At 45.8% G+C, this 24922-nt stretch overlaps 1 protein-coding gene across 2 annotated transcripts in view; it reads right to left on the reverse strand.

Annotated features, from left to right (window-relative positions):
• Window positions 1-24922, reverse strand: part of ufsp2 (UFM1 specific peptidase 2) — a 52821-nt gene that overhangs the window by 13443 nt on the left and 14456 nt on the right. For both annotated transcript variants that reach the window (XM_033018563.1, XM_033018562.1), the window contains exons 5-10: window positions 19311-19465; window positions 14791-14983; window positions 13290-13433; window positions 12956-13120; window positions 11750-11871; window positions 4393-4469 (exon numbers count right to left, since the gene is read on the reverse strand). In XM_033018563.1, the coding sequence (XP_032874454.1) occupies window positions 4393-4469; window positions 11750-11871; window positions 12956-13120; window positions 13290-13433; window positions 14791-14983; window positions 19311-19465 (856 nt within the window). The remainder of the gene's footprint in view (window positions 1-4392; window positions 4470-11749; window positions 11872-12955; window positions 13121-13289; window positions 13434-14790; window positions 14984-19310; window positions 19466-24922) is intronic.

Raw genomic sequence — 24922 nt, forward strand, 5'->3', positions numbered from 1 at the left:
TTCATCAGTTTTACCACCAGTGGATGGGATCCCATCGCCTGTTGTCCTGCTGCTGGTTTGAGATAAGCAGAAAGAGCACTGCGCTGTGTTGATGGCACTGTAGCTGATCCCTACATCGTGGTGTAGATGGCCAGGAACTCCAGTATGTTGGTGGCTGTAGCTGTTGCGTATGTTGTCCATGTTTCCTGGCAGTACTTCTCCCTTTTTTGATGCTGGTTAAGTACTGCCTCTTGGTGGATGTTCGAAGGGATGCCGACATGGTGGTGATGGTTTGGTTGGACAATCCCAGTTCCAGGTAAGGTCTGTTCAAACTTGCAAACCAGACGTTTAATTTTCTCATGGCATGGGTGTTTAGCTTACCTGGTAGGTAAGTAGCTGATAGCCAAATATGTCTTTCGACATACCATTGCCAAATCATGTTGACCAATTTGTCGCATGATAATGATTTTATGCCACCCATATGGTTAATATAAGCCATCACCGTAGTATTTATCAATTTGTAACCGAACATGCAAGTGCTGCATATTAGATACATATGCTTTTAAACCATAAAAGGCGCCCAACATCTCTAGATAGTTAATGCCCAGTGTAAGTAGTAATGATGACTCTAGTTTAGTCCATCTACCACTTGTGCTGGATATGGAGTTAGTCGCTCCCCAGCCTTGAGCACTGGCATCTGTTTGAATAACTAAAGTAGGGTTAGTGATAAAGATAGGGCTGAAACTATGCCAAACGTTTTCTGCCCACCACTGTAGCTCTGATATTGCTTCAGTGGGTAAGTTCATGACACGATCATAGTGACCTGTATGTCGTTTTATTGCCCGTACCTTTGCTCTCTGTAAATTTTTTGATAGTGCAAAGGTCCGAATTGTGTAGCCGGAAATGCTGCTACCATTTCCCCAATTACTCTTGCTACTTGTCGAATAGTTGGTCGCTCGTTGACCATTAATTTGTTGCATGATTGTGCTAATTCAACCATTTTTGCCTTTGGCAAGGTAACAGTCATATGGACTGAGTTAATTGTGAAGTCCATGATAGTGGATGGCTTCAACTTAGATTTATCTGGATGTAGGACGAACCCCAGAGTTTCGAGGAGCTGTTTTGTAGCTGATACTGCTGCCACAGCCAATTCCATCGTTTTACCTACTATGAGAATATCCTCCAGATATGCCATGACAATATGTTTGTTTTCCTAGTATTGCCATGGCTGGGTTCAATATTTTGGTGAATAATCTTGGGCTGAAGTTCGCCCATAGGGCAATGCTTTGTACCATCCAGATAAATTTTAGGTATCTGCGATGATCCTTGTATATGGGTACTAGATAGTAAGCATCTTTAAGATAAATGCTTGCCATGAAGTGTCCTTTGGAATTCAGTTGTTTGGCAGTAACATATGTCTCCATTTTGAAATGTATATACTTAACAAATTTGTTTAGTGATGTTAAGTCAATGATGATGCGACAGACACCATCTTTTTTGGTTTTAGTGAATATATTCGATACAATTTCCAAAGGTTCATGTTTGGTCTTTTCGATGACCCCCTTTGTGATAAGTCTCACCAGTTCAGCTTGTCCCTCACGTTTCTCTTTGACGGAGGGAGAAATACCCTTTGGGGCCATTGTTGAACTGGCGGCGTTTTTTCTGACATGAATTGTATTTTATATCCTGTAATGTTGTTGAGTATATACTTGTCACTCGTGACCATACCCCATGCTTCTTTAAACAAGTGTAATCTCCCCCTTGTTAATAAAGCACCCTTATTCTCTATATGCTGGTAGCGACCAGACCCACCTACCTCCATGGTTATTGGCGATTCTGTTTCTTCATTTTCCTGAAGATTTTGTTCTGACGTGCTGGCGATGTTGGGGGGAGGCGCATTTTCCAGAGGGTCCGCTGCGGGCCCTGATCTGAAAGATCTTTGGGGATAATGTGCGGACCCCAAGCGTTCACCAGTCCCATATTGCGGACGTCGACTGGTGGATGCCGTGGGGTGCTGCCACTTGGGTATCGGAGGTCTTGGTTTGCTCGTCCCGGGGCCTGCCCTCATTAGGCCGAAGGTTTTTGATGCTTCCTGCATCTCCTTCAGTTTTTATTGAAATCTTTCCCAAATAGCAGCGCGTCCGTCTCCGCAGCTGGGGCTTTACACAAGCCAGCAAATTTGGGATTGAGGGCAGGTCTTATGTTTCCCTCCGTAGATTGTTGATCTCAAATTGTGTGGTACACATTAATGCCAGCACATCCTGCTGGCAGGTATCCATCTCCATGGTCTCCACGGAACGAGCAAAGGCTGTGATGGCTGACGTCAGGAGCCTTAGGATCCGCTGTAGCTTGAGTTCTTGGGTCTGGATGTGTGACCCACATACCCCCAGATTTGGCTGTTGACACTTTTTACTTTGAGGGCCTCACCGTTTTCTGGTGCTGTGTTGTTTCAGCACCTCAGCGAGCACCTTTTCCAGTAATGGTTGATGCTGGCCGCCATTCTTGGTTCCAGCGGTGCTCCAGCCCGTGGGGTTGCTACAAGCGGTCCATCACACCCAACAGCTCTTCATGTTCCTGCACCCCTGGCATACTCCCGAATTCGTCCGCCTGCCCCTGTTCCAGACCAGCCCAGCCCTGGTCACCAATGCTAGCCTCCAGTAATGAGGGAGCAAAGGGCAGTGCATGAGGCACTGTGGAGGGGGTGCCTGACCTCCCTCCGCGAGAGCGCTCTTTCTGCGCATCTCGCTGGAGCTGCTCCAATTGCTGTTGGATGCAGCTCAGGCGGCTGTCTCTCCTCCATTTAGGTTGAGACATGTCCCCGTCCGACGAATCGGACGCCACCGGCCGGATGCCTGTTCGGATGGCTAGACATCCAGTCCGCAGTTCAGGCATTAGCAGGACTGGGCTCGGCGCGGTGATGGGGATAGCGGGGCGACCGGTATTTGTTCCTACCGCCTGTTGCTGCCCCCCTTGCAATGGAACGCTCCTCCGCTGGAGTCGAGCGGGGGACAGGTTCTTCTGGAGCTTTTGTGCCTTGTGTAGCGAGAGCGCCCCTCAAGCAGCGCGTCTCGCAGGCATCTGCTCCGTGAGCCGCTCCAGCGGCTCAGGCGGCTCTCTCTCCCCCCGTGCGGGTGGAGAGACGTCCCGTCCGACATCGGGAAACACCTGCCGGATGCCTCTCGAGTGGCTATGCGTCCAGCCCGCTGCTTCAGGTACTAGCGGGCTGGCCTCGGCACGGTGTCGGGGAATTACGGAACACCGGGTCGCTCCTACCGCCGTTGCTGCCCCCCTCCCCGACGGGAAAACGGGGGACAGTTTTATCCAGAGCCTTTTTCTCTGCCTGTAAAACACAAGCAGAAAAAGGCTCACCTGTAAAAGAAAACCCGACCTCAGGATACTCACCTGACGGTCCGGTTCATCCTGTAACGAGAGTGCCTAGCTCCCGTTGCAAGCCGCTGTTGCACTGCTGGCGTAATGCCGCGCCTGCGCACTGAGCGGGTTCTTCACGTAGTCACTCACGTGACTCCGAAGTAAAATTAGAGCACATGATATTGGGGGTCCTTGTTCATCAGTCAATGAAAGTAAGCATGCAGGTACAGAAGGCAATGAAGAAAGCGAATATCATGTTGGCCTTCATAACAAGTGTAAGTATTGGCGCAAAGAGGTCCTTCTGCAGTTGTACAGGGCACTAGTGAGACCACACCTGGAATATTGTGTGCAGTTTTGTTCTCCAAATTTGAGGAAGGACATTGCTATTGAGGGATTGCAGCGTAGGTTCACATGGTTAATTCCCGGGATGGCGGGACTGATATATGCTGAGAGAATGGAGCGGCTGGGCTAGTATACTTTGGAATTTACAAGGATGAGAGTGGATCTTATTGAAACATATCAGATTATTAAGGGTTCGGACACACTAGAGGCAGGATACATGTTCCTGATGTTAGGGGAGTCCAGAATCAGGGGCCACAGTATAAGGATACCCCTAAGAATAAGGGATAAGCCATTTAGAACAGAAATGAGGAAACACTTTTTCACACAGTTGTGAGTCTGTGGAATTTTCTGCCTCAGAGAGCGGTGGAGACCGGTTCTCTGGATACTTTCAAGAGAGAGCTAGATAAAGTTCTTAAAGATAGCAGAGCCAAGTGATATGGGGAGAAGGCAGGAACGGGATACTGATTGTGGATGATCAGCCATGATCACATTGAATGGCGGTGCTGGCTTGAAGGGCCTAATGGCCTACTCCTGCACCTATTATCTATTGTCTAAATTGTGGAGTACAGAATCAAATAAATAAATAATCTAGAGGACACTGTATGCCCTCTAGTTCTCTCCTGTTATACAATTTAAGCATATTTATGCAGAATTAATAGTTCAAGCTTGAAGGAAAATGTCATGGTGAACTAACAAACTTACCGGCCATAATTGGAGTTCCTTGCATTTCGAAATGCTCAACAAGCGTTCTGGAATGCTCACCAAACTTACTACCATCCCTGTAAAAGGTAAATTTCTTTGTTGAGTCAAGAGTATTTAATTGACATATGTACTGACAAAGGACGAATTAAGATGTTATTTGCAGCACCTTAACAGGGCCATTGATCACACACACACACACACTCGCGCTGGCTGTTCCCCCACTACTGGAAAAGCAGCGGTTGAAGATGCGATGTTTGGCTTGAGGCAGCGTGACAAAGCCGGGCCGTGCACCAGCGGCAGGGAAAAATGGCGCCGTTTTTGAGGCAGAGGCGGGAGTCAGCAGCCGTTATGGTCGCTGGCCAGCAGGAGGCGACAAAATGAGTGGGGGGGGGGGGGCGGAGGAATTTATTAAAAAATGGGTACATAAAAAAAAGAAAAAAATGTTTTGAGGAGTGCAAAATTGAATGTAAAAGTGAATGAGCTAGCGACATGGAAAAAATGACGGAGTTTAATGACGGAGTGCTGGTGTAGCAGGGAATCAAAGGCCGAATCACACAGAAACACACACACACCACAGTTTTAATATATAATAGATATATTTATATATATATATGTGTGTGTGTGTGTGTGTGTATATATATATATCTATATATCTATATATATATATCTATATATATATCTATATCTATATCTATATATATCTATATATATATCTATCTATATATCTATATATCTATATATATATATCTATATCTATATCTATATATCTATATCGATATATATATATATATATATATAGATATAGATATAGATATAGATATATATATATATATCTATATCTATATCTATATCTATATCTATATCTATATCTATATATCTCTCTATATATATATATATCTCTCTCTCTATATATATATATATATATATATAGATATATATATAATATACTCTATATCTCATTATATATAATATATATATATGATATATAGATATATATATATCTCTATATATATATATATATATATCTAGCATATATATATTATATATATATCTCTAGATATATATATATATATAATTCTCTATATATATATATATATATATATATATATCTATATATATATATATTATATCTATATATATATCTATCTATATATCTCTACTATATATATATATTATATCATTATCTATATATATATATATCTATATCTCTATCTATATATCTATATATCTATCTATATATCTCTCTCTCTATATATATCTATCTCTCTATATATCTTATATATCTTATATATCTATATCTATATATCAATATATCTCTATCTATATATATCTCTATAATCTATCTATATATAATCTATATATATATATATATCTCTCTATATATATATCTATATCTATCTATCCTATATATCTATTAAATATATATATAGATATAATATATATATTTCTATATATATCTCTATATATATATATATCTCTATATATATATATATCTCTATATCTATACATATATATTACTAAAACTCTGATCTTGACCGCTTTTGGCCCATTGTGCTGCGATTTCCGACAGAACGCCGCCACCTACGGCCGTCATTTTTGACCACCTCGCTCAGAGCCCCCCTCCGCCTTACGGGTGCGGAGGATTTTTTCCATCTGTGACAAATCAGAGAGATATTAATGTTTTTTAAAAATTCACCATTCTCTCTGCTGCCCCTGCTGGAGGGAGGGGGAGGGACTATAAAACCAGGAAGTGGTGTGCCTCACTCAGTCTCTGCATGATGGATGAAGCCAAGGGTCACGTCTCACTGAGCTCTGAATAACACTGAACAAATGTCTACACAACTGTGAGCCCTTAATGTGGTTTGAAAATGAAAATATGGTTTGCTTGAAGTAAAAAGGCACTGCCTGCAAATGGTTGTTTGGGTGCTTTGGCGTGCAGTTGAAAGGCACTACTTACTGCAAATGGTGGCTTGGGTGCTTTGGCTTGAAGTTGAAAGGCACTACTTACTGCAAATGGTGGCTTGGGTGCTTTGGCTTGAAGTTGAAAGGCATTACTTACTGCAAATGCTGGCTTGGGTGCTTTGGCTTGAAGTTGAAAGGCACTACTTACTGCAAATGCTGGCTTGGGTGGGTTGCTGGCAGCTCACTCACGGCTGGTGGACTGGCAGTTGACTCATGACTATTCCTTGAAATTCCAAATTAAAATCCATGTTCTTACCATTTCAAGCAGGGTGCAAGGCCACCGAATTCAAGTGCAGTTTCATACCACTTCAAGCTGGATCCAGCTTGACAACATCCTTCCTATTACGCAGGGTGACCAAAACTGAACAAAATACTCCTTATGTCGCCTCATACTGCCCCATAAATAGAGGGATAAAAAATCTAGTTCCGAGCCCGATAAATCAGCTCATTGAGTAGAATAAGGCCATTCAGCCCATCAAGCCTTCTCTGCCATTCAATCATGGCTGATCTAGCTTTCCCTCTCAACCCCATTCTCCTGCCTTCTCCCCATAATCAATGATACCAGTACGAATCAAGAATCTGTCAATCTCCACCTTAAAAATATGTATTGACGCTGTCCACAGCCGTCTGTGGCAAAGAATTCCACAGATTCACCACCCTCTGACTAAGGAAACTCCTCATCACCTTCCTAAAGGCAAGTGAAAGGTTAAATGCTTTTAAAAAGACTAGACTAAGTGGGACCCGTTGGGTCCCATGTTCACACGCGAGGGCTGGTCCACCAACGCAATATTCCACCTCTCCACCAATTCCAATATTGGTGGTCAGTGGGGGGGGGGGGGGGCTTTCTGGAGCGCTACTATGGGTACTGTGGACTGAAGGGACTGGTTAGTATGGACTTTGTGGGCCAAATGGATCCTTGGGGTGGCAACTCAGTCACTCCAGCCTGATGTGCTGGCAGCTCACTAACGGCTGGTGGACTAGCAGTTGACTCATGGCTATTCCTTGAAATTCCATTTCAAGCAGGATGCAAGGCAACCAAATTCAAATGCAGTTTCCTACCATTTCAAGCAGGGTGCAAGGCCACCAAATTCAAGTGCAGTTTCCTACCACTTCAAGCAGGGTGCAAGGCCACCAAATTCAATTGCAGTTTCATACCACTTCAAGCAGGGTGCAAAGCCACCGAATTCAAGTGCAGTTTCCGACCATTTCAAGCAGGCTGCAAGGCCACCAAATTCAAGTGCAGTTTCCGACCATTTCAAGCAGGCTGCAAGGCCACCGAATTCAAGTGCAGTTTCATACCACTTCAAGCAGGGTGCAGGGCCACCGAACTCAAGAGCAGTTTCATTTCAATTCAAGCAGGGTGCAGGGCCACCGAACTCAAGAGCAGTTTCATTTCAATTCAAGCAGGGTGCAAGGCCACCACATTCAAATGCAGTTTCATACCATTTCAAGCAGGATGAAACCACCATAAAACCACACAAAACACCACACTCACAGTTCAGTAGACATTCAGTGTGTTCAGTTGATTCAGAAGAGTCGTGACCTCTCTCTTCCCCATCTTGCAGAGACTGAGCCACACCCACACTTACGGGTTTTATAATTCCTCCCCCTCCAACTGGAAGGGGCATGGCCTTCATGGCGTGATTGACAGTAGAGAGATTCTCAACATTTTTTAAAACATTAATAACACTTTTGTTTTTCATTGATGGGAAGAATCCTCTGCACCTGATGAGTGGCGAGAAACTGAGTAAAGTGGCCAAAAATCACAGCCGTAAGTGGTAGAGTTTTATCTAAAATCAATATTCAGTGCAAACAGGAAGTTGTCAAGTTTCCACCAACAACAGTCATTTTATTTTTTTGCCGTGCAGCCTTTCAAAACAATTACCACCACCAACAACAGCCATTTTTTTTTTGCAGTGCAGCCTTTCAAAGCAGTTACCACCACCAAAAACAGCCATTTTTTTTTTGTTGCAGTGCAGCAGCCTTTCAAAGCAGTGACAACCACCAACAAAAGCCTTTTTTTTTTGCAGTGCAGGCTTTCAAAGCAGTTACTACCACCTACAACAGCCATTTTTTTTGCAGTGCATCCTTTCAAAGCAGTTACCACCACCACCAACAGCCTTTTATTTTTTTTGCAGTGCAGCCTTTCAAAGCAGTTACCACCACCAACAACGGCCTTTTTTTTGCAGTGCAGCCTTTCAAAGCAGTTACCGCCACCAACAACAGCCATTTTTTTTGCAGTACAGCCTTTCAAAGCAGTTACTGCCACCAACAACAGCCATTTTTTTTGCAGTGCAGCCTTTCAAAGCAGTTACCGCCACCAACAACAGCCATTTTTTTTTTTTGCAGTAGCAAGTCGTTCATGTGAGGAACACTGCGCCTACCTGCGTCTACTCTTCCAGCGCCTCAGTGATCATGGCCTCGTAATTAACCCTGGCAAGCGTCAATACGGCCTTCGGGCCATCAACTTCCTGCGGCATCGGGTGACACGGCACGGAGCAGTGCCTCTGCCGGACAGGGTTGAAGCAATCCGCCAGTTCCCGCGGCCTGCTACAATACGTGGCCTCCAGGAGTTCGTAGGGATGGTCATATTTTACCACCGGTTCGTTCCAGCGGCTGCTGAACTTTTGCGGCCGCTTTTTCAGTTGCTGACGGGCAAGCAGCGGCAGATACAATGGGATGCTGTCGCCATGGCGGAGTTTGAACGGGGCAAGGAGGCCTTGGCTCGGGCGACTATGCTCGTGCATCCGTCGGCCGACGCCCCCACAGCCCTTACCGTGGATGCCTCGGACTCTGCGGCGTATTGGAACAGTCCGTTAACGGCCGTTGGCGGCCTCTCGCCTTCTTTAGCCGCCACCTGAGGGTTGCTGAGCAGCGCTACAGCTCTTTCGACCGGGAGTTGCTTGCCTTACACCTCGCAGTGCGGAACATCCGGTACTTCCTCAATGGCCGTTCCTTCATAGCCTTCACGGACCACAAGTCCCTCACATTTGCGTTTCAGATCCTTGGTCCGCCTGTTTGCAGCGCCAGCTGGCGGCTATTTCGGAATATACAACGGATGTCCGGCACATCGCTGGGAAAAGCAACCTCGTGGCGGATGCTTTGTCCCATCCGGCAATAGCAGCCTTGCTTAACACGGCCTCGGGGATAGATTACTCAGACTTGGCGGCGGCCCAGCTGGCAGACGATGAGGTGCCGGCGTACCGCACCGCGATCTCTGGCTTGGTGCTTGAGGATGTGCCGTCGGGTCCCTCGGGTTCCATCCTCTGTGAGGCCTATTGTTCCGGTGGCCTGGCCCCGTCGCGTGTTTGAGGTGATCCATGGGCTGGCCCACCCATCCATCCGGGTCATGGTCACTATGGTGGCCGCAAGGTTTATGTGGCACAGACTTCGGAAGCAGGTCGCTCGCTGGGCCAGGGCGTGCATCCCGTGCCAGACATCAAAGATGCATAGACAGGTCCATGCGCCCGTTCAAGAATGCTCAGTGCTACGCCGGCGGTTCGATCACATATACGTGGACATCGTGCGGCCGCTGCCACCGTCCCAAGGGGTCTCACACCTGCTTACGGTGGTCGACCGTTTTACGCGGTGGCCGGAGGCCATCCCGCTCATGGACACTTCAACGCAATCGTGTGCTCGTGCCATCGTAGCAGCCTGGATTGCCCGCTTTGACGTTCCACTGCACATCACATCCGACCGGGGCGCCCAGTTTACATCTGAACTGTGGTCCGCCATGGCCCGCCTGTTGGGAACGCAGCTCCACCACAGCGTACCATCCCCAATCAAATGGGTTGGTGGCGCAGTTCCACCACTGTCTGAAGGCCGCCCTGAAGGCTCGTCTCATAGGCCCTGGGTGGATGGCCGAGTTGCCGTGGTTCCTGTTGGGGATTCGGACGGCCCCCAAGGAGGATCTGTCACCGTCCTACGCGGAGTTGGTATATGGTGCTCCGCTCACCGTCCCCGGAGAGTTTGTCCCGGCTGCTGATGGGTCCCTGGAACCCCCGTCATCGGTGCTGATCCGCTTGCGGGAGAGGGTCGGCACCCTATCTCCCATCCCAACGTCGCGTCATGGAGTGGCCCCTTCCCATGTGCCACTGCCACTGATGGGCTGCCCGTACGTTTTTCTTTGCCGTGACTCCCACAAGTCAGCCTTGCAGTGCCCGTATGAAGGTCCCTTTCGCGTGCTGCGCCACGGGCCTACTACATTTGATTTGGACATAGGAGGTCGGCTTGAAATGGTGTCTGTGGCCCGTTTGAAACCGGCCCACTTGAACCTGAGCGAACCAATCCATGTGGCTCAACCTCCCTGTCCCAAGCTCCCGGTGATTCTTCCGAACCAAGCAAGCCCCCGGGGCGCGGGATTGTATCTACGCTTTCGGGCCGCCTCGTGCGATGTCCTGTGTGGTTCGGTGCCTCTGGTTCTGGGGGGGGGTCCATGTAGCGGCACCTGAAAGCAACCCAAGGTCACGACGAACCATCGGCTCTAGAGGGTGGCGTCTTGGTGGGGGAGGCGCGAATCACAGGGTCGGTATCTGAGTTGTTATTTAAGGCCAGGCAACGCTTGTGTCAGCTGAGGAGTAGGGAGCTGTATGCAGAAGAATAAACACGTCTAGAGCACACAATTTGTGTCCAACTAGTTTTTGGCTGGACTCCTGCCAGTCCCCACCACATTAAGATGTTTTGATAGTACCTGCCTCAACTACTTCATCTGTCAGCTCGTTCCTTACACCCACCACCCCTTTGTGTAAAAAGGTTGTTCCTCGGGTTCCTATTAAATCTTTTCCCCACACCTTAAACTTATACTGAGATTTTGACGTGGCAGCATAATAGGCTTATAAACACAATACACATATGATAATATATAATAAACAACAATTCAACATATTATTTGTCAGGGTGCTCTGAAGTACTGTATTTTTGGTACTAAAATTCAGGAAGAATACATTATATTCTTAAGTGCTATCGTTCAGAATAACTAAAATACCACTGCAGGAAAGATTGTAATACGAGGACAGGTTTCATAAACTTCAGATATATTTCCTCAGGGTTACAAGATCTAACTGCAGTGTTTAAAATGATATTAGGGTCTACCAGAGTTGATGTAGTATTTTCTCCCTCTCATGGATAGATAGGATCAGGTGTCAAGGGTTATGTGGAGAAGGCGGGAGAATGGGTTTGAGAGGGAAAGACAGATAAGCCACGATTGAATGGCAGAGTAGACTTGGTGGGACGAATGGCTTAATTCTGCTCCTATAAACTATGAACTTATGAGCATTGAGGTCATTAGGCGTTGTTGGAAAGATAAGACAAGCCCATTATGGAACGTTAAAACAGAGCAATTTAGATAAGTCCACATCTAAGTATTTCTAAGATTTTACTTGCTTATTTTCCTTACGCAATGTTTAAGATCTTCGATGTAATGTTCATTGTATTTAAAACTGACTGTAGCTCAACAGATCCAATCCAGTCTGATGATCCCACAAAGTCAGGAGACTTATCTCCAGCTGTTACCAATCTCTGAAAATACAAAAATGTAAATAATTTACATCAATGCAATTTTTGAAAGAGATATGTTTAAAAAGGGAGACATGCAGCGTTGCTTATGATTTCAAACTTAACAGGGAAACTGTTACATATCGTTTTAATAATGGCATGTCTTAGTAGTTTATTTATTGTCATGTGTACCAAGGTACAGCAAAAAGCTTTTTACTGATTTCTCATAACATGAACCATCAAACGATGGCAGTGCTGCAGGTTTAGGTATCTGAAGAAGGGTCTCGACCCGAAACGTCTCCCATCCATGTTCTCCAGAGATGCTGTCTGACCCGCTGAGTTACTCCAGCACTCTGTGAAACGTCACCTATCCATGTTCTCCAGAGATGCTGTCTGACCCACTGAGTTACTCCAGCACTCTGTGAAACGTCACCTATCCATGTTCTCCACAGATGCTGTCTGACCCGCTGAGTTACTCCAGCACTCTGTGAAACGTCACCTGTCCATGTCTATCATCTACTTAGTTACTCGAGCACTTTGTGTCCTTATAGGGACATTAGATCTGATTGATTCTGCCATTGCAAAAAAAGATTTGGCAAGCATGGAGATTCAGTGAAAAGAGAAACAAAGATGCCCCCTTGTATTAAAAATTACTAAAGAAAATAATTAATAAGACTATCTGGGATTAAGTAAATATTAATCCAAGCAATCATTTTAGTTTAGTTTAACTTAGTTTATTATTACATGTACTGATGTACAGTGAAAAGCTTCTGTTGCGTGCTAATCGGTCAGTGGAAAGACAAAACATGAATAAAATCGAGCCATCCACAGTAAATAGAGTTAAGGGAATAATGTTTAGCGCAAGATAGAGTCCAATCACATGTCTGTAGGTTAATAGGCTTCGGTAAAGATTGTAAATTGTCCCTAGTGTGGAGGACAATGCTAGCATACGGGGATCATTGGTCGGCACAGACTTGGTGGACAGAAGGGCCTGTTCCACCCTGTATCACTAAACTAAAAATATGAGCATTTAACAGGGCTTGCTGATTAATAAATGCCACGTTCAGACAAAAATGAAAAATAATGCCTTTCAAAGAAATGTTCATACCTTTTGGATCTCCTCATGGTTTGGTATAGGTATGGTGATGTACCCTTGATATTTGTACCAGGAGGTGATGGTTTGTAAAGCACGATATGCACAGCCCCAACCAACATCATTCATCTCATCCTGAGCATAGTGGTGATAGGTATACGATCCATGAACCAGGTAAATCTATTCAAGATAAAGATCGCATATGTCAGTTTAAAATTTAAAGTGATAGTACCCAGTGGTTTTCAATCTGTTGATGCAGCTTAACGATATTTGGAGTTACGAGGATATTTAATGTACGGCAATTTTATTTTACAAAAACGGCCTAATACTATAAATTTTAGATGCGCACCTTGAGGTCTTCAGTATCCGGAGGAACGATGTACTGGTGTATGTTTCTCAGATATTTATTCAGTAACTCATCATTTGGAAAATTATAGGACATAGAACGGCGAAGGTAGGGCTTATCATCGAGACCAAGTTCCTCATGTATCTCCTGCAAACATCAAGGAAGTACAAGCATTTTAATAATTGGCCTGGATTACCTTTTAAAAAATGTTCATAAATCCATAAATTATAGGAGCAGGATTAGGCCATTCGGCCCATCATACTACAACATTCAATCATGCTGATCTACCATTCCCGCTCAACCCCATTCTCCTGCCTTCTCCCCATAACCAAGAATCTATCAATCTCTGACCCCTTATTTTTATACAGTACCCTAGACTGTGTAGGTTTTCCTACAAAGACAAACATATTCACCACATCCAAGCTGTCAAGGTTGAACAGGGACAGGTATGTTTCAATCAAGTCTCCTTACATTCTTCTAAACTCCAGCACTCATATCTACCCTGATCAGCTTTTCCACATAAGACAACCCAGCGATTCCTCGTATCAGTCCAGCAACTTCATTCAGGTTTGAGATACAGTGAATACAGGCCGGCCTCACTGACCAGCAATCCTTGCACACCTACACCATCCTACACACACTTGGGACAATTTACAATTATACAAAGCCAATTAACCTACAAACCTGTACATCTTTGGAGTGTGGGAGGAAACCGGAGGTCCCGGAGAAAACCCACGTAGGTACAAACTCTGTACAGACAAGCACCCATAGGCAGGATCGCACCCGGGTCTCTGGCGCTGCAAGACAGCAACTCTACCGCTGCACCAGTGTGTCGCTCCGAACTTCTCCAAACCTAGAACTTCTCCAAAACTTCCTTGAATAAGGAGACTATACTATACAGAGTATTTAAAACCCTATATAACTGAAACAAACTCAAAACACCCAATGTGGAGCACAAAAGCCAAAATTAGCAGCAGCTTAGTAATTAATTTAAAAATCTGCCTTTTTACTAGGACTAGGCAACAAATCACTTAACAGTCAGAATACCAGGGGATTTATTGTAGAAGACCGTAATATCTTACAATGGCTTTCCGATTAATAGCCAATTCAAACACATTTGAAAGGGTAAAAAGGATTAAATCGAAAACAAAATTGCTAGTTTAACCACAAGAGGGGTAACCTTTTCACACAAAGGGTGGTGGGTGTGTGGAACAAGCTGCCCGAGGAGGTAGTTGAGGCAGGGGCTATCCCAACGTTTAAGAAACAGACGGGTACATGGATAGAACAGGTTTAGAGGGATATGGGGCAAATGCAGGCAGCTGGGACTAGTGTAGCTGAGCTATGTTGGCCGGTGTGGGCAAGTTGGGCCGAAGGGCCTGTTTTCACGCTGGATGACTCTATGATCATTTCATAAAGCGCTGTTAAAAATCAAATTGCTAGCTTGACCATTTCATGATGCATGGATAATCTGAACAAATTAAAAGAACCCATCCCCTGACCATACTTTTCGCTGTGGCTCCACTTCTTCTTCAGGGATTCCAGCAGGATATATTACTGTGGTTAGAGAAGGTTGATCTGGCAATTCAAAGTGAAATGGCTGTGGAATTGGAACAGTCTCTCCTTTCGCATATCTTTGAATACATTTGTCCATATCAGTCAGCTGTGAAGAAATTGATTCGACAATCTGATCCTGTAGTCTGTGGAAAAAAAAATTTGTGATTAAAATGCAATGCAAGGCAGAATTTTATTGTAAAGACAGATTTTTCTTGGACCACTCAACTTTTCCCATGGCTTTTTCCTCAAATAATAATGGAAGGATTTAAATTCTCTTATTTGTATGCAATCTATCGCCTGCTTCAATTTCACCACTCAAACCGATAAATTATGGTTTTGAAATTAAATAAGGCAACATAAATTACCCTTACTTGTGTAATGCAAAATTTTAGTTTATAATTTATAATTTTTTGAGTACATTTTTATTTCACTATTTTTCATGAGAATTAATATCGACTGTGGAATCAGGTTAAATGATTTTTCTTTAATTTTTTTAAAGAAACATCACGGATGCAGACCCTATGTCACATCAACCATCGATTACCATTTCACACTAGTTCCATGTAATCACATTATATTTTTTCCACAAAGTGTGGTGGGTGTATGGAAGAGGAGGTGGTAGAGGCAGGTATTATCGCAACATTTAAGAAGCATTTAGATAGGTACATGGATAGGATAGGTTTTTGTGGGTTATGGACCAAATGTAGGCAGGTGAGACTAGTGCGGATGGGGCATGTTGGCCGGCATGGGCAAGTTGGGCCAAAGGGCCTGTTTCTGCACTGTATGACTCTATGACTAGATATGTTATGTTTCAATGGAAGATATAAAGAATCCAGTAAGTGCCTCAAAATAAAACCAAGCAAACTTGGGCAGCAACTTCTGAAGAAGAGTTTCGGCCCAAAACGTTGCCTATTTCCGTCGCTCCATAGATGCTGCAGCGCCCGCTGAGTTTCTCCAGCACTTTTGTCTACCAGCAACTTTACTACCCGTCAACGTTATTTACTGTATTTCCCGGCAATGAAGACGCTATTTTTTACCCTAAAATAAGGCCCGAAAAATTTACTTGCGTCTTGGGAGGCTGAAGGTTAGATTGTTAACCAAGAAAGATAGACTTGGCTGTCCCTCAGTACAGCGGTTGTAAAAGGACAGCACCGCTGGGGGGCGGGGGGGGAAGAGTTACTTCCACAGTGTGTGGGGATTCTGGCCTGGCCACTAGGGGTAACGTTGCGGGGAGGGCAGGAGCGTTGAGAAGGAGGGGGCTGGGGATCATGCCAGCAACTCACTTGGGAGCTCGGGTGGCTGCGAGCGGCCACCGGGACCGGACAGCGAAACAGCAGCTAGATCCGGGGCTCGCAGGCGATCTGGGCACTACAGCCAGTCCCGGGGCAGGCGACCTGGCAACTGAAGCTAGACCCGGGGCTCGCAGACAACCTGGACATTACAGCCAGTCCCGGGGCAGGCGACCAGGGAACTGCAGCTAATCCCGGGCCTCGCAAGGAAATAATGGGTTATCGGGGCTGTATGTTGTGACAGTCTGACACCTTGCATTCATTTTAATATTAATTTATCCATCTCCCTGGATATTCAGAATGAATAAATTAAGGCTTTGTTAATTACTTACAAATCATGCTAATTACAAATCAATAACATTAGCCAACTCCGAAACACGAAGCGCTGAGCATTAGGATCCGGACATCATGGACAACTGGCCTCAGTTCCCCGCTCACATCTGGCAGTGCTCTCTGTCTGAGCACCTCTCCTGCCGCTCGCCAGCCTCGCTCATGTCAGCCGCTTCCCGCAAATCCTTAAATTCCGACTGCCGACGGGCGCAGGACATGGCCTCACTTGCTGCGCTGGGTGACACTGCGCAGCCACTGCCCGGTCTGTGTCTTTCAATATAAATTTGCATGGGGACATGTTTTGGAGGTGTGTGGCGGTTGCCAGTCAAGTGAGACGAACAGAGAGAATAAGAATGCTGCTGCCTTGTCAACAGACGCTCACACAAGCAGTTGGTATTAGTTTTGAAATTTTCGTTATCCCTATTTTTGACCTGGCTCGGAGACAGTGAGGGGACCAGCTCAAGAGCAAAGATCATAGAGCGGAGCGGGTCAGCGGTCAATGGATAACAGGACAATGGGAGGTGGAGCTTACTCCTGTGTCAGCACGAGTAACCTCAATTGGCCCCTTGAATTAGTATTGTCATTCAATAAGATCACAACTGATTCAACTTGTGCCGGTGTGCTCCCGTTTGTCCCACCATCGCTCCACCTGCCGTCACCCCCCACCCCCCACCCATTCAGTTATTCAGAATGGAGGGGATCTGGAAGCCTTGGGCAAATTGAATTGTTAGTTTCTTTCCTTTTTTTTTTGAGCGTGGGAAATCCTTTGTCCCTCCAGCCTTTTTTCAAAATTTAGCAACTCAGACTGGGGGTGCATCTTCATTGCCAGGAAATTAAAAATCTATATAGTCTATAGTCTAAAGTCTAAAAGTCTATAGCTACCTGAATGTGACAACACAAGTAGACGGAATGGTATAAAGAAAGGTATGGTATGCATGCCTTAATTGTGCATGCCACTGAATATAAGAGTCAGTGTGGTAGCCATTTATTTTAACTCTGTATGTTATAATTATAATCATTTACCTTTAAATTTTATCTGCCTGTAATTATGTGGGTGGGATTTATTACGTAGTTGGAGGTGTGTTTGTGGCTGGGATTTTTCACGCAGACGCGCAAGTTAGTTTAGTTCGGAGGAAGCATGGGGGAAGGCACAGCTTTCGACGTTCTATCATGCCGGAGTTCCACCATGCACGAGTTTGACAATGGAGTTTGACTACGAGTAAGATTAAAATGTACATAAACAAGAACAAAGTTTGGATGAATATCTCACTGTTTTTACTACGACAATAAATAAATTATTAATCAAGAGTGTGTTTGGAAGATTTATCATTGGACGGCTTTGAATGTCTCGTGGGGAGCTCCCATGCGTAACGAGGCTATCTCCTTATTCCCTGGTCAATTCGTCCCTTCCCACCTGAACCACCCCTCTCCGGGCACCTTCCCTTGCAACCGCAAGAAATGCTACACTTGTCGCTTTACCTCCCCCCTTGACTCCATTCAACGACCCAAGCAGTTGTTCCAGGTGAGGCAGAGGTTCACCTGCACCTCCTCCAACCTCATCTATTGCATTCGCTGCTCTAGATGTCAGTTAGTTTCCATCGGTGAGACCAAGTGTAGGCTTGGCGATCGCTTCGCCGAACATCTCCGCTCAGTTCACAATAACCAACCTGATCTCCCGGTGGCTCAGCACTTCAACTCCCCCTCCCATTCCAAATCCGAGCTTTCTGTCCTCGGCCTCCTCCATTGCCAGAATAAGGCCCACCGTAAATTGGAGGAGCAGCACCTCATATTTCGCTTGGGCAGTTTGCACCCCAGCGGTATGATCATTGACTTCTCTAATTTCAGGTAGTTCTTACTTTCTCCTCCCCTTCTCAGCTCTCCCTCAGCCCATTGGCTCCTCCTCTTCCTTTCTTCTTCCCACCCTCACATTGCTCTGCCACAGAAGGTAGTTGAGGCCAGTTCATTGGCTATATTTAAGAGGGAGTTAGAAGTGGCCCTTGTGGCTAAGGGGATCAGGGGGTATGGAGAGAAGGCAGGTACGGGATACTGGGTTGGATGATCAGCCATGATCATATTGAATGGCGGTGCAGGCTCGAAGGGCCGAATGGCCTACTCCTGCACCTATTTTCTGTGTTTCTATGTTTCTAAGAAGGGCTTCGGTCCAAAATGTTGCCTATTTCCTTCTCTCCATAGATGCTGCCTCACCCGCTGAGTTTCTCCAGCATTTTTGTCTACCTTCTATCTCCTTACCCATCGTGTTCAATCTTAGCGGCCAGAGGAAAAAATTCCTTAAACGATATAATAATCTGCCACTACAGTCAGGATGTCATGTTGCAACTTTATAAGACTTTGTTTAGGGCTCATTTGGAGTATTGTGTGCAGTTCTGCCCATCCCATTTCTGGAAGGAAGTGGAGGCTTTGGAGAAGGTGAAGAGCATAAAAAGAGTAGATAGTCAGAACCTTCTTCCCAGGATGGAAATGTACAGGGTATAACCTTAAGGTTAGAGGGAGAAAGCTTAAAAGAGATGTGTGGGGCAAGTTTTCTTTTGTTTACACAGAGGGTGGTAAGCGCCTGGCAATGTGGTGCCAGGGGGAGTGTCGGTGGCAGATACGGAAGTTAAATTTTAGATAGGCACATGAATATGAAGAGAATGAAGGGATATGCATTAAATGAAGGCAGAGAGATTAGTTTAACATGGCATCACGTTCAACACAGACATTGTGGGCCGTAGTGCCGTTTCCGTGCTGTACTATTCCAAAGTATAATGAAGCAAATCTGTCAATTTTACCAAAGTACTATTGACCAGGTACTACACAAATTCAGACATTTAATATTTAAAATGGTACTTACTTTGTCCACGAATCATCTGGGTTAACTAATATGACCACATCAATAGGAAGAGTCATCTTAAAATGGAAATTGGCCTTGCCATCATGCTGGATGTAAACAGTTTCAACTATTCCAGGCCTTGTCGTCTCAAACATAAGGTCCAGGTTCACGACTCGCTGAATGAAAAAAACACTACCGCTAGCATCAATTCTATCATAAAACAATGGGCTAACAAACAACAAAGACAAAAACAAAGATAGACACAAAAAACTGGAGCAACTCAGCAGGTCAGACTGGGAATGGGAATAGGTGACTGTAAATGACTTAACAGATACAGGTCTGGAGTTTAAATCATCTTTAATCACAAGGTATAATATAGCATTACAGCAGGTTGCTAGCTCATTGCTACCGCTGGTATAACTAACATAACATAGGAAATGGGTGTTAATATAAAGTGTATAATAAGGTGGAGTTAGTGGTACTACAGTGATGTGACCCAAATGCGTACGGACAAACCCTTCTCCCTCCCCATCAGAAAAGTTAGCGGGGCTGGGAGGCGGGGAACCAGAAAAAGATATAGCAGCCGGCGACACGTGCGGAGACCGGAGGGGTGAGCATGCGGGAGTGTTAACGTAGGTGGACGGGGTAACCAACTGAGTCGGAGATGGCATGCTGGGACCGGGGAGAACAGGGGCAGCAGAAGGCTTAAATGGCAAAGGTGGTGCATATGGGCCGGTAGGAACTGGTCGAGGTTCGTTCACGAGCAGGAGATGTTGACGGCTGCGCCGGTACAGGACACCATCGGCGTTGACAAGGTAGGAACGGGGTTCCTTGGATGGGCCTTCAACAAAACCCAGACGGGTATGTCCCACAGCAGTTTAAAATCGGACCACTTGACCTTGTATCAGCGGTTTTAGTGGTCTGCTGGACTTATCATATGAGCGTTTCTGAATATCGTGTCTCTCCTGAATGCGCTTCTGGACCGCAGCGGGTTTAAACACTTGTGGCTTCAGCTGTTGCTGGGCAACGGGCAGTGGAGGCCGTGTTGTACAAGACATCAGCCGTTGAGCAGGAGAGCCCAGGACCCCGTACCTGGAAATGTTTCTCAGGTTCAGGAGGTCGAGGTAGACCTCAGACTTAGCAAGGTGAGAACGTTCCATTAATCGTTTTGCACTCCTGACAGCAAGTTCAGCGAGGCTGTTGGATTTGGGGTACTCAGGGCTGCTTGTGACATGGTGGAAGTTCCATCGACTGGCAAAGTGTTTAAAAGCTTGGCTGGTGAATTGTCTTCCGTTGTCAGTTTGCAGGCGCACTAGTGCGCCGAATATGGAAAAATGTCTCTGAAGCTTTTGTATAACCATCTCGGATGTGATGGTGGGTAGCAAGTCAAGTTCGAACCAGTTGGAGTACGAGTCGACTAGGACTAGGTAGTGTTTGCCGTGCCATTCGAAAAGGTCCGCTGCAACGGATGTCCAAGGTAGTGCTGGAGGAGGTTGTTGCACTAGAGGCTGCTTCTGTTGGTGAGGTGCCAAGCTGTTGCAAATGGGGCAGGATGCCATTCTGTCACGTACGTACTTGGACATCCCAGGCCAATATTGCAACCTTCACTTGGTCCGCCCTGTTTCGACTAATGCAATCAACTCGACGAAAATCTGATAGAACAAGTTGTCCTACAACTTTAGGCTGTGCACACCACACGAAAGAAGAAGTGACAACCATGGTGGAGACCCAGTCCGTGGGGTCACTGACCTCAGCCAGTACACCCATGGAAACCATATTTCTAAGTTAAGTCTCGATTCTGTCACGCATGGCATGTGGCACGCGGTGGGGAGCACGGACAGCTGGGTCAACGGTGGGGTCAACGGCGATTTTATAAGTAACAGGAAGCTTGCCCAGCTTGTTGTCGAAGAGGTCAGGGTAGTTTTGAATCGGGTCCTCAGATATAAGTAACTTGTGGACGGAGTGATCGAAAGAGACTAGCCCAAGGTCCTGGCACGCATGAATGCCCAGTAAAGTCACAGAGTCCGATCTTAGGATATAGAAAGTCAGATTTCTTGTGGTATTTTCCTATACACATTTAAAGCTAGTTCTTTCAAGAGGTGTAGGACCTCCCCCCCCCCATAAGCATCTAAGGCCGTCTCTAGTCAAGGTCTCATTATTTCTTATCTTGTTGTAGACCTTCAGGGACATTACGTTCACGCACGTCCCGGTATCCAATTTGGCCTTCACAGGCTTGTTATCAATTTGCATGGACACAGAGGGATCCAAAAGCTTACCAGCTGTGTGGAGGAGGGTGTGAACGGTAGACTCTTCAGAGCTAATTGGATCATCCTCGTGGTCAGCTTCGAGCTGGTCCTGGGAGTCTGAAAATGTTTGGACTTGTTGCAGCAGGTGCAGAATAGACGCCGAGCTAGGATTGCGGTTCCCACGGGACATGCAGCAAACGGCGAAATGGTTCATCTTCTTGCAATAGTTGCATGGCTTGCCGTTTGCTGGACAGAACATCCGTCCCTTGTTGTGGAAATAGTTAAGGGCCTGTCCCACGAGCATGAACCAGCATGCGGCAAGCGCGACCAAACCGGAAGCGGGGGCCGCGCGGAGGTCGAGTGAGTGACGTGAAGTTCGAGCGAAGTCCGCGGGAAGTTTGCGCGTGACGTACGGCGTCAAGACACTGCGTACGGCGTCGAGACGCTGCGCACGCCCGTCGAGGCGGTGCGTACGGCGTCAAGGCGGCTGCGGGCCGGCAGGCCGTTGCCGCGCGGAATTTTTGAACACGGTCAGTTTTTCGGAGCACCGCGCGATGTCGGGACCAGCTCCCCACAACTCCATACGGCTCCAGCGATCGAAGTGGGACCGGCCCCGCGAGGCCGTACGGCTCAAGCGACCACGTTAGGTCGCGCTTGCCGCATGGAGTCGCATGCTCGTGGGACCGGCCCTTTACAGTTCGGACACCTTTGCGACGGTTCATTCATAAATCATCGATTAGCCATTTGCGGAGGTTCATTCATAAATCTCCTGTTGGGTGTCGGTGTGGCTCGTTTATTGAAGCCTGTCAGGTTTATACTCTTTTTCTGAGAGTCAAACTGGTCGCTCAGTGGGGCCACAATCTCGGACGTGCGGCAGGCATGCACAGCTTGTTCTAGGGTTAGGTCAGCATTCCGTAGTAGCTCAGTCTTTAGCTTTTGATCAGTCATGCCACTGACAAGTTTGTCTCGTATTTTCTAACAAGAGGAATCAAATATAGGAGCAAAGAGGTCCTTCTGCAGTTGTAGAGCCATAGTGAGACCACACCTGGAGTATTGTGTGCAGTTTTGGTCCCCTAATTTGAGGAAGGACATTCTTGCTATTGAGGGAGTGCAGCGTAGGTTTACAAGGTTAATTCCCGGGATGGCGGGACAGTCATATGCTGAGAGAATGGAGCAGCTGGGCTTGTACACTCTGGAGTTTAGAAGGATGAGAGGATATCTCATTGAAACATATAAGATTGTTAAGGGCTTAGACACGCATGTTCCCGATGTTGGGGGAGACCAGAACCAGGGGCCACAGTTTAAGAATAAGGAGTAAGCCATTTAGAACGGAGACGAGGAAACTTTTTCTCACAGAGAGTGGTGAGTCTGTGGAATTCTCTGCCTCAGAGGGCGGTGGAGGCAGGTTCTCTGGATGCTTTCAAGAGAGAGGTAGATAGGGCTCTTAAAAATAGCGGAGTCAGGGGATATGGGGAGAAGGCAGGAACGGGGTACTGATTGGGGATGATCAGCCATGATCATATTGAATGGCGGTGTTGGCTCGAAGGGCCGAATGCCCTACTCCTGCACCTATTGTCTATTATCTATTGTCTATTGTATTAACTCGTTAGACATATTCCCGAAGCAGCATCGCTGAGTCATATATTTTAAATCACAAATAAATCGATCAACAAGTTCATTGGGAAGCTGTTGTCGTGCGAAGAACTGGGTCTTTCCAAGATGCGGTTAGATGGTAGGTCACACCGTTCGCGGAATTTACGCAGCAGGACATTGAGGTTACGCACGGTCTCAGCTGGTACGACTACATGACCGTTATCATCAAGAACGGCTTGCGCGAAGTGGAAGGTCTGCGCTCTCATCCTGCTAGGTTTCGTAGAAGCAAAGATTTGACTTCATCCGGGTCATTTCGATGGACGATGTTGATATAGTGTTCGTAGCCGATTTCGAAGAGCCTCCATCGTTCTCCGATGTCCAAGTCAAAGATGAGCTGTGCTGGCTTGCGGCACGAGTGAGCCATGGTAATACAAATAAAAACTGATAAAAGGCAAATAAAACCCGATATATGGACACAGTGGGTCACTTCGCACTGACTGACACCATGTAAATGACTTAACAGACACAGGTCTGGAGTTTAAATCATCTTTAATCACAAGGTATAATAGAGCAGTACAGCAGGTTGTTAGCTCATTGCTACCGCTGGTATAACTAACGTAACATAGGAAATGGGTGTTAATATAGTACGGTGGAGTTAGTGGTACTACACTACTCTGATTGGTTCACATGCAATAACCAATCTACAGTGACGTTTTGGGTCGTGTCCCTTCTGCAGACTCCAGTCTGAAGAAGAGTCAAGACCCGAAACGTCACCTGTTCCCTTTCTCCAGTGATGCTGTCTGACCCGCTAAGTTACTCCAGCTTTTTGTGTCCATCTTCGGTTTAAACTAGCATTTGCAATTTTTTCCTACACAAGACAAAAACAAGATTTGCATGAACATGAAGAAAATGGTGGGGTATGGATCACGAGCAGACAGAGATTAGTTTAACATAGTTAATTAGTTAGTTAATACGTTTATTGTCACGTGTACTGAGGTACAGTGAAAAGCTTTTTTGTTGCGTGCTATCCAATCAGTGGAAAGACTGTACATGATTACAATTGAGCCATCCACAGTGTACACATACAGGATAATGGGAATAATGTTTAGTGCAAGATAAAGTCCTGCAGAGATAGTCTGGCGGTCTCCAACGAGATTGATGGGAGGTAGGACCACTCTGTAGTTGGTGGTAGGATGGTTCAGTTGCCTGATAACAGCTGGGAAGAAACTGTCCCTGAATCTAGAGGTGTGCGTTTTCACACTTCTGTACTTCTTGTCTGATGGGAGCGGGAAGAAGAGCTCAAGAGTTCAAGTTCAAGAGAGTTTATTGTCATGTGTCCCTGATAGGACAATGAAATTCTTGCTTTGCTTTAGCACACCAGAACATAGTAGGCACGAATACAGAACAGATCAGTGTGTCCATATACCATTGTATAAATATATACACACATTAATAAATAAACTGATAAAATGCTAATAAACAGATTATGGGCTATTAATGTTCAGAGTTTGTCCGAGCCGAGTTTAATAGCTTGATGGCTGTGGGGATGCAGCTATTCCTGAACCTGGTCGTTGCAGTCTTCAGGCTCCAGTCTTCAGAGGGAGTGTCCAGGGTGAGACTGGTCCTTGATCATGCTGGTGGTCTTGCATCATGAAGTGTAGATGGAGTCAATGGAAGGGAGGATTGGTTTGCCTGATGGTCTGGGTTGCGTCCACAATTCAGCAATCTTTTTACGCTCTTGGATGGAGCTGCTCCCAAACCATGTTGTGATGCATCCCAATAAAATGCTTTCTG

This window comes from Amblyraja radiata, chromosome 3, assembly GCF_010909765.2.
Source record: "Amblyraja radiata isolate CabotCenter1 chromosome 3, sAmbRad1.1.pri, whole genome shotgun sequence".
Taxonomy (NCBI): domain Eukaryota; kingdom Metazoa; phylum Chordata; class Chondrichthyes; order Rajiformes; family Rajidae; genus Amblyraja; species Amblyraja radiata.